Here is a 16,583-nt window from a genome sequence, read left to right as displayed (position 1 = left end):
CTGTTGCTACGCGACCTCCCCAAGATGGTCGAATTTCGGTATCTACCCCTCCAACCCGTCAGTCTACCTCATCCTGGGAAAGTGTACAACCAACCTTACACAGCGCCATCTCTAGCCGGGAGGGAGATTTACAGTTCAGTTCACATCTCATACGTCCACAGTAGGTCTGACATGATAAAACAAGGACTTATGGGTAGATGTAAATTTAGGCGCAGTGCAAATAATTAAGATTGCAAAATTCTAATTGCATTGCGGCCAGGCAATTATTTTGCAGTGCGCCCTAGATAAGCTTAGAGCAATACAAATTACTTAATGATTCGCGATTATGGTAACACTATGTAACACAATTTATGTTCCTGGATAGTAAATGTTATTTCCTAATTGTTTATGCCTCAAAAGTATAGAAAATGGCTATTTTGCTTTTGTGACCAGGACAGGTAAATTTCTAAATATCACTATTTCCAATGAGAAAACGGGCGCTTTTGTGAGTGAGTAGTTTTTCGAGATTTACGATTATACTGTAAATTTACAGCATAATCGTAAATCTCGAAAAACTACTCCCTTCTAAATCTTTTGTAGTCATTTTTGTATTACTTTAGTATAAATGCATGTTAATTTGGATTCATATGTTGTTTTTTTCTGACTTTATGTGAAAGAAAAGACACAAAGCGCCCGTTTTCTCATTGGAAATGGTGATATTTTGAAATGTACCTGTCCTGGTCACAAAAGCAAAGTTTGTGGGGAATAATAGCCATTTTCTATACTTTTGAGACATAAGCAATTAGGAAATAACACGTACTACCCAGGAACAAAAAAAAAAAAAAAAAAAAAAATGTGTCTCAATGAGCGCATCGGTCTAGCGGCCGCACTTGCAGAGCTAGGACTAGAGAGAGCAGTAGTCCCATTTGTGGAGCATGAAAATACAAACCAAAATAATAATAATAATAATAATAATTATTAGTATCTGTGTGGCCACCAAACTATAGCCCTAGGTCTTAAACCCTGCCTGCCCCTTTGAATAATAATAATAATAATAATAATAAATAATAATAATAATAATAATAATAATAATAATAATAATAATAAATATGTCAGAGTAAAGGCAGCAAAGTTTTTTGAGAAGGAAATGAGAGTCCTTACAGGTGAGGCCTCAACTAACATCAGTATCCTTAGGAAATTATATGTATTGACCTGCCCTTTTCACATGACATCCAAACATTTGCATAGCACCCTGGAAAAGGTGGATTGGGCTATCCCTCCAGACATTCCAACTGTGGTCTGAAAGGAAGAAGAGGCTAAGTAGTGCAGAGGATAAAGGATACCGCTACAAGAATATTGACTTAAACCAGGAAAAGTGAACATATTAGCCTTGTTTTAGCCTCTATACACTGACTCTCGGTGCAGTATAGAATTGATTTTGAGATTTTGCTGTTACCCTATAAAGCCCGAAATGGATTAGCACCCAGTTATTTGCAGGAGTCACTAACCCCATACCTTCCGAATCACAATTTGAGATCACAGGATGCGGGGCTGCTGGTTATTCCAGTGTCAGCAAAATCACCCTGGGAGGGCTTTTTCTTGTAAAGCTCCTATATTGTGGAATGCTCTGCCTGCATCTATAAGGGAAGCAGGGACCATTACAGTTTTTAAGTCAAGACTAAAAACGCACTTTTATAAAATGGCTTTCTTGACTTAGTGGGTTTTAATATAACTGTTATATTGCAGTATTATTGTTATTATTATTATTATTATTATTATTATTATATACACTGTTGTTTGAATGTTTTTTTTTTTTTTATATGGTATAACTGTGGTAGATGTTTTACAAATGTATTGTGGTTTTATTTTTCTACTATGTATTCCGCAGTGCTTTGAGAGACTATTGTATAAAAAAGCGGTATAAAAAATGCAAATAAATAAATAAATATTTATTCGGGCCAAAATGTATTGTCAATCAGGAAACCCTGCCTATATATTTGTGCCATGCTCCGAACACGTTCGTTTACTTATTGTCCGGCTTTCTTGTCAGTCTCCCTTGCTGCCATACTGGAACTATTAGCCAATCAATACCCTAAGGGCGTAGCCAGGGACACCCGTGATGAAAGAGAGAGGGGATCCGACTGGTTAATCTTACGTATGGGCAAAGCTTCATTTAATTGGCCAACTAGTCGTTGCCCTGGCGGCAGCTGTTTAGCAGCCAATAGCAGACTTTGTTTGTGGGCTGTGGTTGGTGCGCCGGCGCCACGCACTGCTGGGAATGACTGAGCGGGTCACGGAAGTCGGTTCAGTTTATCCAGTTGTATACAGGAGCTGCGAGTCAAGAGAGGAAAAACCTTCGCAGCAAGGGTAGGAAAGCTATGGATTTCAAATGTTATACGTTCAAACAGCATAATAATCAAATACCGGGGTTGTGGGGTCGAAGCGTTAACCGGTGTAAACAAATTGGATAGTTACTGAACAGAACTGTGACAGGACCGGAACTTCTCTTTCCAGTGAGGCGCAGTTCTCGTGAGAGAAATAGTAAATAGATATATAGATATGTACATACCCAGAAAGAACCTTAGTGTACAGGTTACATGATAGTAGTCGTGCACTTTCGCAGATGTTGTTTTGATTTTAGTGATGGGGTAGTGATTCAGGTAGGGGCGGCTGCATCTGTCTTTCCTTTTAAAAACTAAAAATGAGCGACTGGATCTGAATGTCGTGAGCAGGTGAATGTTTCAGAAGGAACAGCTGGACGAAAGGGACAAGTATGAGGGGAAGTAGGGCGTGCAGTGTTGAGAGAATATTGGCTTGGCAAGGGGATCCCAGGGGTGTCCCAGCTAACTAGTCAAAACACATTTACCTCATTCATTTAAACTGGCCCTGGAGTTGGGCTAGTCCATGGGTCTCCTGGAAAGCTCTTGGGTTTTGTAGTTGCCTGTGTCATCAGTGGTAAAGATCTGGAGCCAGTAATTGATGCAATTAAGTAACTGATAGCTTGGTGGAAACGAAAACCAGAAGATCCTGTAACTCTCCAGGAGAGGAAACATATCGAGACGCCTTATCAACTCTCTCATCATAACGGACACTGGGGTAGTCACCCTGTCCCCTAGAACTCCTGGGTACGTTTTGACTGGTCGAATCAACTTATACTATGATTGCAGTGAGTTTGGACCCATTTTTCATTGAAATCATTTAATATATATTTAAATATAAACACCTTCATTATGACTATATATATATATATATATATATATATATATATATATATATATATATATATATATATATATATAATGTGGATATAAATTTTAACTTTGAGACAAATAAAATACTCTAACAATGGATAACATGATGGCTGGTTCACCTTATGTTTGTATTCCTTAGTGAATAATTCTTAACTGGAAACCTGCAAATATAATGATTCCTTACAGTGCAGACATTGATCAAATGAGACTGCAGCTTTGTACTTGTTTTGTTGCTGTGTAAACTGAACGGATTGTAGACAGATTATTGTAATATATACTACACAACCTTGTAGCCAAATAAATAATTTAGCACTCTGCCTTGTCGAGTATATACATTATACAGACAAGTGCGACGTATTTCGTAAATACAAACGGCGGTTACACATTTCATAATTTAATTGTCTGTGTTACCTAAATAAACATACTGTACTATATGAAACCCACATTGTAAAATTCTGGTGTAACAATAAGAAGTTATGGTAGAACAAACTATCTAATTATACAATAATGCATACTGTTTAAATGTTTAAATATTAAAAGCACATATGAACTTGTGCAAATGAAATGACAAACTAATGGACTTAATCCCTTTTTCCAATCACTCTGAAAAACAACGCTTACATCACAATACCACGAAGAAATGCGGCGGTGGTTTTGTTTATTATTAAAAAAAAAAAAAAAAAAAAAAGGTTACGTGTGTCCATGTGCATATTGTTTGTGTAGTATCGTTTTTAACTGCAGTTGTCGCTCGCAAGTTATTCATTGTCATTATGTCTATATTTTGATGACATCGAACAATTCTAAGTGAATAAGTAACAATCCGTTTTATATTTATACGTTTTGAGTTATGTAGATTTATTTTAATTCCATCAAGTGATGACGTAGCAGAAAGCAAAGTTCAGCGAGCAGCAAAAGAAAGTGTGCAACGCCGTTTTCATTTCTGTGTGAAAAAGTATACAATATTGTCCAGACGTATGTTCTTTTGCAGCGACCACTTATTAAGCCCAAGTTGTGAAAATTATTTTGCAACAGTTGTGGTGTTTCTAGCGTTTTTCGACTTGAAGTTATCATTAGTTGAAGCAGAGTGGGTTTTGGAGCGGATCAAAATATTTCCTATGTGAGCAGCTCCGAGCACCAGCCCCAACCAACAGTACGAGAGGAGACAGTCACAGCCATAGCCCGATCTCGTAAGGAATATGCTTAACTTAACCGAATATTTTACTCTAAATACCTCGGATCCATGGTGAAGAGAAAGAAGATAGCATCCGCTCCAGAGGAACACCAAAATGGGTAGTTTATCTTTTATTACAAGCACTTTAATTTGCGGTTGATTTTAGCTGACGCTTTTTGTTCCAGAGAGAGCTAATGCCGTTTTGGTTTTTGCAGGGCGCTAAATTGAAGCAGTTTGTTTTATCAATTGATCTTAAAAAAAATAACAGTAGACGGGCTTTCAAAGCAAGAGTATTTAATGAAAGAAACAACAAAACGCATTTAACTTGGCCGAGGGGGTTTCAAATCCCAGTGAATGTACTGTAAGAAAGATTGTTCAGGTTTGTCGGGACAGTGAAAAGGGATTTGAAACAAACAACGGCGGCCATGTTGAGAGAGAGAAAAATTATGTCGCCCTTTTGAAGTTGTTGGAATTAGAGCTGTTTGCAAATACTAAACTATTGTTTTGGCCTTGCTTTGACAGGATGACAGTAAAGCTGGGGGAAGGCAGTGGGGATGAAGGGGTTAGAAAATGGAGCAGAAAGCTTGAATGTTGCAGGGAAGAGGAAAGCGCCGAGCCGGGGAACGAAGAGGGCAGCCACAGCACAAAGAAAGACGGAGTGGATAATCTTAATCCATCACCAGCGACTTCATCCAGTTTGACACCAGCATCATTGCCATCACCTTCCTCGTCACTTTCACCGTCCTGCTCGAACCTGCAACTACAACAGAGCCAGGATCAGCATCACTTCCTAAGGTCCAGCGTCCGACCTCCGAGCAAGCGGCTTAGGAAGGATTCCATTGCCTCTGTTAATGGCCAGAGTAGTGCCAGGGGGAAAGGTAAGTGCCGAAGGTGTGTGGTGGGGTGGGGTGGGGTGGGGGTACACGGGACCACCTATATTTGGAGACCATCACCCTGATGTGCTCTAAGTGGGCAAACAGACACCTCTCATGGGTCAAAGTTGTGGTTTGTCAAAGGAATCTTATTCATGTTAGTGGAGTTTTGTAACACTGATAAAATATTATGCTAAGTCTGAATAGCGTAAGGTGTTATTTTGTTATAAATTATGCCGTTTGACTGACCATTAAGGTTTTGTGTGTGAAAAATTGTACAGTATTTCAGGATAGGGTCTGGAATACTTTTCTTTTTAGACCAGTGCATCTTTGAGTGCTTCTGGGATGTGAGAGCTGTGTGCAAAACCACTAATTTGAGACCAGCATTCAGTTTTAAAAACAATTGTCATATGTAAGGTGGTTGTTAACAAATAACCATATCATTAATAGTGAACAGGTTTACTTCCTAGGTTGTTGAATAGTGTTTTAAACCCTGTACTGTTGCACATAGTAGCAGACGCATGTCCTATTTTTGGTGGCCACACAGATACTGTAAAACTACCAGGTTCGGAACAAACACTGCTTTTGATATAGTGCACAAAGGCAGACATTTTCCAGAAGAATGTAACGTTATTATGATGGAGTACTTCAGCTTTAGAAGGTCTGAGCCAGTTACCTTTGAGTATCACTTTCCTTGTTACATGATACTGGCAGTATGAGACAAATAGGTCGACTAGTCGGCACTTAAAAACATATATTAACAGTCTCTTCATTTTCATTTAAAGTAGGAGTCTACATATCCTAAGTAGAATGTATATGGGTGCAGGGGCAACATCCCCCAACCCCCCCCCCCACCGAAAATGAATTTCTGGGTTTTGCAGGGGTCTAAATCCAGCATATCTGGGGCCTAAATATGTGCCTTAATAGGGCCCCAAAATTCAAAATAAGTGCATAACTGGCTTTTTTTTTTTTAAATGATTTTAGGTGTCCAGATTTAAATAGCAAGTAAAAGTAACTTGTATGTAATGCTGTAATGAACATGGGATTTTCATGTTTGGATATTCGCTCATAATTTAAATATTTGTTTGGATAGTCGTTCGCATTTCAGAAATTAATAAAAGCCATTGTGTTGCTCTGAACGCAGGCAGAAATGGCGCAGGGGCAAGGGGCGTGGCCGTGGCCCTTGTGGGTGTGTGTGCCTTCATTTTACAGCAAGACCTTATAATATGTAACTTAAAATAGAAAAATATCCCAGGAGTAAAGAATACGTTATGTAGGCCTTACTATACCATAGTGAATTAGCTACAAAATAAAGGATCCAAATTGCAGTTCAAGTTAAATGTTGTTTTGTTTATTACTGAAATAAATAGTACATAAAGTTGACAACGTATTTTTTTTTATTTTTCATTTTTTTTTTAATTCTTTGCCGTTGCTGTTTCGACACGTTTTCATAAAGTAATAACATGAGGTTTACTTGTGCCTTTTTGTAGCTGAACAAGCAAATGAAAGCTGAAATTTAACTTTAAACACTTCAAATAAAACAAACATAGAAATGGTGTTGTAAAGTGAAGGGGAAAAAAACTCACCGCTTTGGTCTGATTTATTACATTCCACATAACAAAGTCACAACAGAATATATATAATCTGTACAGTCTATATAAAAATTACTACACAACATGTTCAGGAAGTTGGGCACTGTTTAAGTGAGGCATTTCAGATTGACATGTTTGCCTTTTTTCTGTCCCATGAGATTCTGACTCGCTGTAAAGCAGCACAATGCATTTTTGTCCGAAATGGCTTTCCATAGAGATCACTGTGTGTGTGCTCGCATAATCTGGTTTGTTTTACTTTTTGCTGTCTAAAACTTTGAAATAGAGGTTCAAGAGCTGCTGTGTTGATTTATATATATATATATATATATATATATATATATATATATATATATATATATATGTGTGTGTGTGTATATATATATATATATATATATCTATATATAATTAATCACCATTATATATATATATATATATATCGTATATATGATAATTATGATATAATATATATATGTATATATATATATATATATTCATACACTATATATATACATAGACGTATATATAATATATATATATATACACACATGATATATATCATATATATATTATATATATATATATATAATATATATATATATATATAGTATATATGATCTCAGTTTCATGCATTTTAAATGATGATTTTTTTTCCCACTTATCTACACACTATACTGTTACTGTTAAGGGGGAAAAAAGTTATATCTTGAAAATACAAAACTAAAAGATCATAATGAGAAGTCTCCACCCCCCTGAGTTAATACTTTGTGGAAGCACCTTTGACAGCAATTACAGCTGTGAGTCTATTGAGATAGGTCTCTACCAAGTTTGCACACCTAGATTTGGCAACATTTGACCATTCTTCTTTACAAAACTGTTCAAGCTCTGTCAAGTTCCTTCGGGACTATTGATGTACAGCAATCTTTGAGTCATCACAAATTTTCGATTGGATTTAGGTCGCGACTCTGACTGGGCCACTCATGGACATTTACCTTTTTGTTCCTTAGCCACTCCAGTGTAGCTTTGGCTGTGTGCTTTGGGTCTTCATACTGAAAGGTGAACTTCCGTCCCAGTTTCACTTTTCTTGCAGAGGGCAGCAGGATTTCCTCAAGGACTTCTCTGTACTTTGGTCCATTCATTTTCCCTTCTATCCTGACAAGTGCCCCAGTCCCTGCCGATGAGTTTAATGCATTTTAATTTCAGGCTATAAGGCAACAAAAGGTGTTCATTTTGAAAGGGAGTGTAGTCTTTCTATAGGCACTTATATATATATATATATATATATATATATATATATATATATATATATATATAGTATATATATATATGGTTTTTATTTTCAGTAATTTTCTAACTGTGTATGGTATCCAAAGAGAGGCCACGTCTCAAAAGAAAGTGGCTGAACTAAACCTTTCAATATACGTTACTTCAGCCATTTAACATGTGTATAGCAAGTGCTAAATGAAGTACGGTAATCCAAACTTGGGTAACATTGAAACGTTATGATTGAATATAAAGACATACTAAATGTTAAGTAGAAAAACGCAGTGACTATAAGAAAAGGCAAGATACTTGGAGTTGGAAAGGAGTCATTTTTTAACTCTGGACTGTAGTTCAATGTAAAATATCTTATGTTGACTTTCTGTGAATGGATGGAGTGATGGCAACATTTGCACTGACAATTAAAAGTACGACCAGGTATCCTTGTATTGAATTATTTACAGGTTGTTGAATAAAGTAACTTGACTTCGATTCGTCTGATGTCAGTACTTGATGCCTAGTTATTAGTCATGTTAAACTAGTGTACTGTTGAAATGTATTTTCTATTATTTTGGTCAGGTTACGATATTTGCACTAATAAGATTATTTTATAAATATTTGTTAGAATTAAACAGATGTAGAATATTTAGGTTGCTATATGATAGGTGTTATTTTATTCTGACTACACTACAGCAAAAATTATTTGGTAGTTTGTGCAGTATTATGCTACTGTTGCTTTAATTGGAAGAGATACGTGCTGTGACGTTGCTGCTCATTGAGTTCTGTATTTTAATTCAGTAAACAAAAGGAAAAACTTGTGCCTAAGGAAAACCCGGTTAACACTGTTATGCTGTCTACTTGTGCACATGCATTTGCCTTTTACTGTTGGTAGCTTAAGGGACCAGGGTTCAGGTAATCGTACATAGAAATGTAGCACCCTGTGTATTCAAATAGGAAACTATTCAAAATTCCCATCCCTAATCCTAATAATAAACACTATTAAAACAATATCAGTAATACAAAATAATAACAATCCTATATAGAGCGTTGTTGCTTGTAGCCTCTCCCAAGTCGGCGCCAATCTTGCTGAGTGATACCAACCAGTCCAAAGATTGTGAATGGCATTTTTGACCAGAAACACATCGGATTCCAAATTAAAACATTAGACAATTCGATTGCGTACCTGGGTGTCGGCCAGGACATCCTGCTGTGAGACTGGATATGATGTGAATGGAATGTTGAATCGCAACAAATAAAGCTGCTGTTTTTTCTTCAAATCTGGTAAACTGACGCCAAACAAGGCAGAACGTTACATTGTTTTTCACTGTCATAATGTAGCCTCCACTCTAAATATTCGTCTTCATTTTATTTTCATAGTTTAGTTTCTTTATGATTTATTGATTTCAGCGCATTCATTTTGGCTTATTGATTGCTTAGTTGTAGAAAACCCGATTTGTAAAAGATTTGTCGCGTGAATGAGTTGCAACACAGCACTTTGGTACCTAGTCTCATTCTGACTGTACAACAAATATGACTCACAGCGGGAAAGTTAGAATTAGTTCATAGTTTTGTTTTTAAAAAATGGTTTGTAAATTAATTTTCAGCTTTTTGACACACTGGCCCATTTTCCTGGATTCATGAAACGGAAGCCATATGCCATATTATACTATTTAAATGTTACCGGCCCAGTCGGGCCTGTGGTGCTTCATAACTACCGACCAAATTGCGTTCTCTACCAGCCCCAGGCCACCACGCCATGGTTAATGTTGAACCCTGGTATGTATGTACACTAAACAAAAATATAAATGCAACATGTAAAGTGTTGGTCCCATGTTTAAGAACATAAGAACATAAGAAAGTTTACAAACGAGAGGAGGCCATTCGGCCCATCTTGCTCGTTTGGTTGTTAGTAGCTTATTGATCCCAAAATCTCATCAAGCAGCTTCTTGAAGGATCCCAGGGTGTCAGCTTCAACAACATTACTGGGGAGTTGATTCCAGACCCTCACAATTCTTTGTGTAAAAAAGTGTCTCCTATTTTCTGTTCTGAATGCCCCTTTTTCTAAACTCCATTTGTGACCCCTGGTCCTTGTTTCTTTTTTCAGGCTGAAAAAGTCCCTTGGGTCGACACTGTCAATACCTTTTAGAATTTTGAATGCTTGAATTAGGTCGCCACGTAGTCTTGTTTGTTCAAGACTGAACAGATTCAATTCTCTTAGCCTGTCTGCATATGACATGCCTTTTAAGCCCGGAATAATTCTGGTCGCTCTTCTTTGCACTCTTTCTAGAGCAGCAATATCTTTTTTATAGCGAGGTGACCAGAACTGCACACAATATTCAAGATGAGGTCTTACAAGTGCATTGTACAGTTTTAACATTACTTCCCTTGATTTAAATTCAACACTTTTCACAATGTATCCGAGCATCTTGTTAGCCTTTTTTATAGCTTCCCCACATTGCCTAGATGAAGACATTTCTGAGTCAACAAAAACTCCTAGGTCTTTTTCATAGATTCCTTCTCCAATTTCAATATCTCCCATATGATATTTATAATGTACATTTTTATTTCCTGCGTGCAGTACCTTACACTTTTCTCTATTAAATGTCATTTGCCATGTGTCTGCCCAGTTCTGAATCTTGTCTAGATCATTTTGAATGACCTTTGCTGCTGCAACAGTGTTTGCCACTCCTCCTACTTTTGTGTCGTCTGCAAATTTAACAAGTTTGCTTACTATACCAGAATCTAAATCATTAATGTAGATTAGGAATAGCAGAGGACCTAATACTGATCCCTGTGGTACACCGCTGGTTACCACACTCCATTCTGAGGTTTTTCCTCTAATCAGTACTTTATGTTTTCTACATGTTAACCACTCCCTAATCCATGTACATGTGTTTCCTTGAATTCCAACTGCGTTCAGTTTGAGAATTAATCTTTTGTGCGGGACTTTGTCAAAAGCTTTCTGGAAATCTAAATAAACCATGTCATATGCTTTGCAATTATCCATTATGGATGTTGCATCCTCAAAAAAATCAAGCAAGTTAGTTAGGCACGATCTCCCTTTCCTAAAACCATGTTGACTGTCTCCCAGTACCCTTTTACCATATAGGTAATTTTCCATTTTGGATCTTATTATAGTTTCCATAAGTTTGCATATAATAGAAGTCAGGCTTACTGGTCTGTAGTTACCTGGTTCAGTTTTGTTTCCCTTTTTGTGGATCGGTATTACGTTTGCAATTTTCCAGTCTGTCGGTACCACCCCTGTGTCAAGAGACTGCTGCATGATCTTGGTTAGCGGTTTGTAAATTACTTCTTTCATTTCTTTGAGTACTACTGGGAGGATCTCATCCGGCCCAGGGGATTTGTTTATTTTAAGAGCTCCTAGTCCCTTTAACACTTCTGCCTCAGTTATGCTAAAGTTATTTAAAACTGGATAGGAACTGGATGACTGGCGACTGGTTTCATGAGCTGAAATAAAAGATCACAGAAATTTTCCATATACACAAAAAGCTTTTTTCTCTCAAATTTTGTGCATAAATTTGTTTACATCCCTGTTACATCCCAGCGAGGATCTGTACACAATTCCTGGAAGCTGAAAATGTTTTAGTTCTTCCATGGCCTGCATACTCCCCAGACATGTCACCCATTGACCATATTTGGGATGCTCTGCATCTACGTGTACGACAGCGTGTTCCAGTTCCCGCCAATATCCAGCAACTTTGCACAGCCATTGAAGTGGAGTGGGACAACATTCCACAGTCCACAATCAACAGCCTGATCGACTCTATGTGAAGGATGTGTAGCACTGCATGGTGCAAATGGTGGTCAATGACTGGTTTTCTGATCCACGCCCCTACCTATGAACTGTAACTCAGTAAAATCTTTGAAATTGTTGCATGTTGCGTTTATATTTTTGTTCAGTATATGTATGTATATGTGTACAGTACCAGTCAAAAGTTTGAGTACACCTGCTTGAAACAAGGCTTTTTATGATTATCTATGCTTTTAACTGTATAAACTTGTCTATAAACACTTAATATTTCATTATATGATACATGTACTTATATAAGCTAATAATCATAAATGAATTGCATTCAAAAACTTAATTTTTAAATGAAAATGTAAATCTTGTCAATTTCAATGACATGGTCACCCAAATCAAGGGGATTTCAGTTTGAAGCCCAATTCAGTTAAAAATCTGAAATGTGTATAACACGGTGTTAGAACACTGGCTTAAGTATAAAATAGTCTTTTTTTTAGATGTTCTCTTAGTTAACGAGCATGTTAACTAATTAACCTTTTGTAACCAATTATTGTTAACATGATTCTCCTTAAGTTTTGTTTTGTATATTGTAACATGTGTTTTCACAGAAACATATGCGACGTAAAACATTGTGAATTATGAAAAAAAAACCTAGTTTCCAGCAAGTGTACTCAAACTTTTTACTGGTACTGTATATCTTGCTATCTATAGAACGTACTTGCCCCTGCCTGATGATCTGCATTTAAAAAAAAAAATTCTATTGAATTTGATCAGATCTTTTTGTGGGTTGCACTAGTATTTAGAGTGAGTCTGAGAGTAAAAATTACACCAAAGTTTGGTGCTGCTTTCATTTGTTTGGTGTGCAAGGTAATCAAATATGCAATCTTCAGGTGTGAAAAAGTTATTGCCCCCCCTAGTTAACTCAACCCAATTAAAGGGATAATTAGGGTCAGCTGTTTGAATACTTTGGTTAACAAATCAAGCCTGATTTGTGCCAGCCCTGCCCAATATAAATCTGACTAACATGGCCCTTACCATGAAGTTGTCTGCACACAGGTCCTAGAGACACATCATTCCAGAAACTAAAAAATTCCAGAAGACCTCTGGGGGAAAAAAAATTGTTGATGCCTATCGGTCTGGAAAAGGTTACAAAGCCATTTCTAAGGCTCTGGGGCTTCACTAAAACAGTCAGAGCCATATTGTCGAAATGGAGAAAGTTTGGGACAGTATTGAATCTTCCCAGGTGTGGCTGTACTACCAAAAGCTCTCCAAGAGTAAGGCATAAAATCATTGAAGTAGTCACAGAGAACTCTAGAACAACATCCAGGGATCTGCAGGCCTGTCTCGCCTCGGCTAAGGTCAGTGTTCATGACTCCATCATCAGAAAGACACTGGGCAAAAATGGGATTCATGACAGAGTAACAAGGCGGAAACTACTGCTGCCCTCTGCAAGAAAGCTGAAACTGGGACCAAAGTTCACCTTTCAGCATGACGACCCAAAGCACACAGCCAAAGCTACACGAGTGGCTAAGGAACAAAAAGGTAATGTCCTTGAGTGGCCTAGTCTGATCCCCGACCTAAATCCAATCGAAAATTTGTGGCATGACGTGAAGATTGCTGTCCAACGCTCTCCAAGGAACTTGACAGAGCTTGAACAGTTTTGTAAAGAATGGTCAAATGTTGCCAAATCTAGATGTGCAAAGTTTGCAGAGACATATCCCAACAGACTCACAGCTGTAATTGCTGCCAAAGGTGCTTTCACCAAGTATTAACTCAGGGGGATGGAGACTTATCCAATTATGATCTTTCAGTTTTATATTTTTAATTTTAAAATTAAAATATTTTTTTATTAAATGGGGAAAAAAAAATCCTAATTTTAAATACATGGAAGTCTGAGGCACTGACACAACAAAATGTGAAAAAAAGTTCAAGGTGGTGTAGACATTATATATATATATATATATATATATGAAAAGAAAACGATTGAGTGTGAACAGCCAATCAGCTTCCAGATCTAGTGGGCTTCTGTTTTGCTTAGATGCCCTCTGGAATGTTGAAGTGCTTAACTGTGAATTCCCTTTCAATTAGAATGACAACCATTACTGAAGGGGAAGAGCCATCTAACCGTAGCACATCGCCATTTTCTCTCTCACTCCACTGAGACAGATCGTAGATAGCGATTTGGTTTCTGGTACTGAATTTGGTTGATTTTGTTTGGTTTTCACCGACAAATTTATTGGATCCACGGTAAAATCACGCTCTCGCCTAATTCTTGGTTAGTTTTCTGACTAGAGCTGGTTTCGACCCCTCTTGAGGGATTGACGAGCAGACTAGCGCCTCTCTGAAGCCTTGGGCTTTCCTAGCTCGGCTGCGCTTGCCCTCGGTGACCACACGACTGAATCGGCTGCCGACTTGCCGATTGCGAGGTTGAGAAAAACAGCACCTACCCGGCCTCTATTGACTCGGCACCAGTGTAAACATCTTCGGCGCCACCTACAGCTCGGCACCGACCATGCCTACCATTGGCACCAACCTTGGAACAGGTCCACTCTGCACCGCCTCTTCGGCACCAACAGTGCTTTCCTCGACACCGATCCTGGCACCGATTAACTTGGCACCGGTGACTATCTTCGGAGCCATCTACAGCCCGGTACAGACCGCTCTACCCATCGGCACTGACCTCGGCGCCGATTGACTAGGCACCGAACGTGCACTTCTCGATGCTGAACACGGCACCGACGGTGCTCGCCTCGACACCGATTGACATTGTGCGCAGCAGCTTCACTTGCAAGCCATTTCGATCCAGTCGACTGGATTCCACCAGTGTGATCAGTGCGTGGCGAAGCTGCCCAGGCAGGACAAGCACCGGTCTCTTGCTCCAGATGCGTAGGGGCAGAACACATGGCCAAAGCACTGGCTGGTGAGATGGACTGCTCTCCCTGTAGGAAGTTCTCGAGGAGAACAAAGCACCGTAGAACAGCCGTATCCCCAGCAGAGTCTCTCGCTCCTCAAGCCATGGGAGAATGAGATCAGTAGTCCAAGAGCCTCCGCAGAGATCATCCAGAACCCCTGCTACAGTGACCAAGGAGCTCTCACGTACACCTGGGTCACCCTCCCCTTCCCCAGCACCGGTACAGAGGCGAAGACACCTCTCAGGGTAGGCGAGATGGTCACTGCTGAGGCGATACCGCTCGAGGGGATGCTCACCAGGGGACAGGTGGTTGTAGCGCAGGCACCGCTCCCCTTCCCCAGGTCACCATCACAGTCACCTCAAAGGCACCCAAGCTTAGCCGAGCAACGCTTCACGGAGCTAGCAGAGACTGTAAGGGCTCAGCAGACCATGCTGGAGACCCTACTAAAATCACAAGGCAGGCTGCCCCTTACCACCGGGCAGCCCCAGCCCCTACAGTCTCGTTCCCCATCCCCCTCTGCCTAGGCGAGCTGTCCTTCACGGCGTCCAGATCGGACATCTCGCACCCAGCCACCTCCGTTGGGCAGGCCAGAGTGGGGGGCTCCTTGCCGCCCTTGCCACACGTATCGCAGAGGGAAGAATTCCAGGCGCTAATGCAGCAAGCAGCTGCAGCCACGGACGTTCCCTGGCCGGCAGAACAGGACGGAAAGAGAAACCGCTTCCTGCAGGAGAAAGGGCACCCACAGCATGCCCTCCCTTTATGCCAGGACATCCTGGAATTGGTGCGCTCCGTCTGGAGCAACCCAGCATCTGCACCATCAGAGTCTCTGCTTCATACTACAGGAGCCAAAGAAGCGGGCCTAGGCACATTCCCCACTATCAGGGACACGGTCATGGTATTGGTGCAAGGTTCCACCTTCACCAAGGGGATAAGGACCCAACCTCCCTGTCTAAGCCTTGTAGGACAACGGATGTGATGCTCCAAAAGGCGTATGCATCGGCAGTGCCATGAGTATACTGCTGCTCTACCAAAACCAGTTAGCAGAGAGGCTGCAGGAAAGAGCTACAGAGGCAGACAGGCGGAAGCTAAGGCGATGACTGACCTAATGGGGGAGTTAGGTCAGACATCAGGGAGGCCGCTGACGGCGATGGTGGCCGCCCGCCAGCATTTGTGGCTGACACGAGCCAAGGTCGTGGAGGCTGAGAAGGTGGCGCTGCTGGATGCCCACATTAAACTGGGGCAGACTTTTGGGGTGACCATTGATGTGAGCCTTGAGAGGTCCCTCAAGGCCACAGAGGTTTTCGCGCCTTCTGGCTTGCAGTCAGCGCCCAAGGTGGCATTCGCAGCCTGCTGGAGTAAAAGGGTGTGAACCCCTGGCCCTCCACCCCAGAGTAGACAAGCAGGCAGAGCTGCCCCCCTCCCACAACTGGACTGACCAACAGCAACGACCCATGGCAGTGGGTACTATCAACAATGAGACACGGATACGCTGTACAATTCTGCCACCCTTCAAGGGTGTGCTCCTCACCACCGTTGAACCAGCGAGGGCGATACTCCTTCAACAGAAGCTCTTTCAGCACCAGCCAATCCACTCCCTGCCTGCTTGAATGACGCCCCGCCTCCAACAACAAGTTTTGAGTAAGACTCAATTCTACACGGACTGTTCAACAGTTGTACATGTCCAGATAAATTATAAGAAAGAGTAAGACCCTAATAAATAAATATGTTGGTAATAATAATAATGTTTTCTCCATGTGTATGTTTTTCTATTCTAATTCTATGTTAG

At 40.0% G+C, this 16,583-nt stretch overlaps 1 protein-coding gene across 3 annotated transcripts in view; it reads left to right on the top strand.

Annotated features, from left to right (window-relative positions):
- The first annotated feature begins 2,240 nt into the window (after positions 1 to 2,240).
- Positions 2,241 to 16,583, top strand: part of LOC121330670 (protein cramped-like) — a 76,675-nt gene continuing 62,332 nt past the window's right edge. For 2 of the 3 annotated variants that reach the window (XM_041277362.1, XM_041277360.1), the window contains exons 1-2: positions 2,241 to 2,346; positions 4,924 to 5,279. In XM_041277362.1, coding sequence (XP_041133296.1) covers positions 2,258 to 2,346; positions 4,924 to 5,279 — 445 coding nt within the window. In that variant the 5' untranslated portion in view covers positions 2,241 to 2,257. Of the gene's footprint in view, positions 2,347 to 3,359; positions 4,521 to 4,923; positions 5,280 to 16,583 lie in introns of those variants that run through there. The other variant, XM_041277361.1, reaches the window with a different exon arrangement.

Source organism: Polyodon spathula, chromosome 18, assembly GCF_017654505.1.
Source record: "Polyodon spathula isolate WHYD16114869_AA chromosome 18, ASM1765450v1, whole genome shotgun sequence".
Classification (NCBI taxonomy): domain Eukaryota; kingdom Metazoa; phylum Chordata; class Actinopteri; order Acipenseriformes; family Polyodontidae; genus Polyodon; species Polyodon spathula.
Note: the sequence above shows the minus strand (reverse complement) of the source record. Positions and strands in the feature narration are given on the sequence as shown.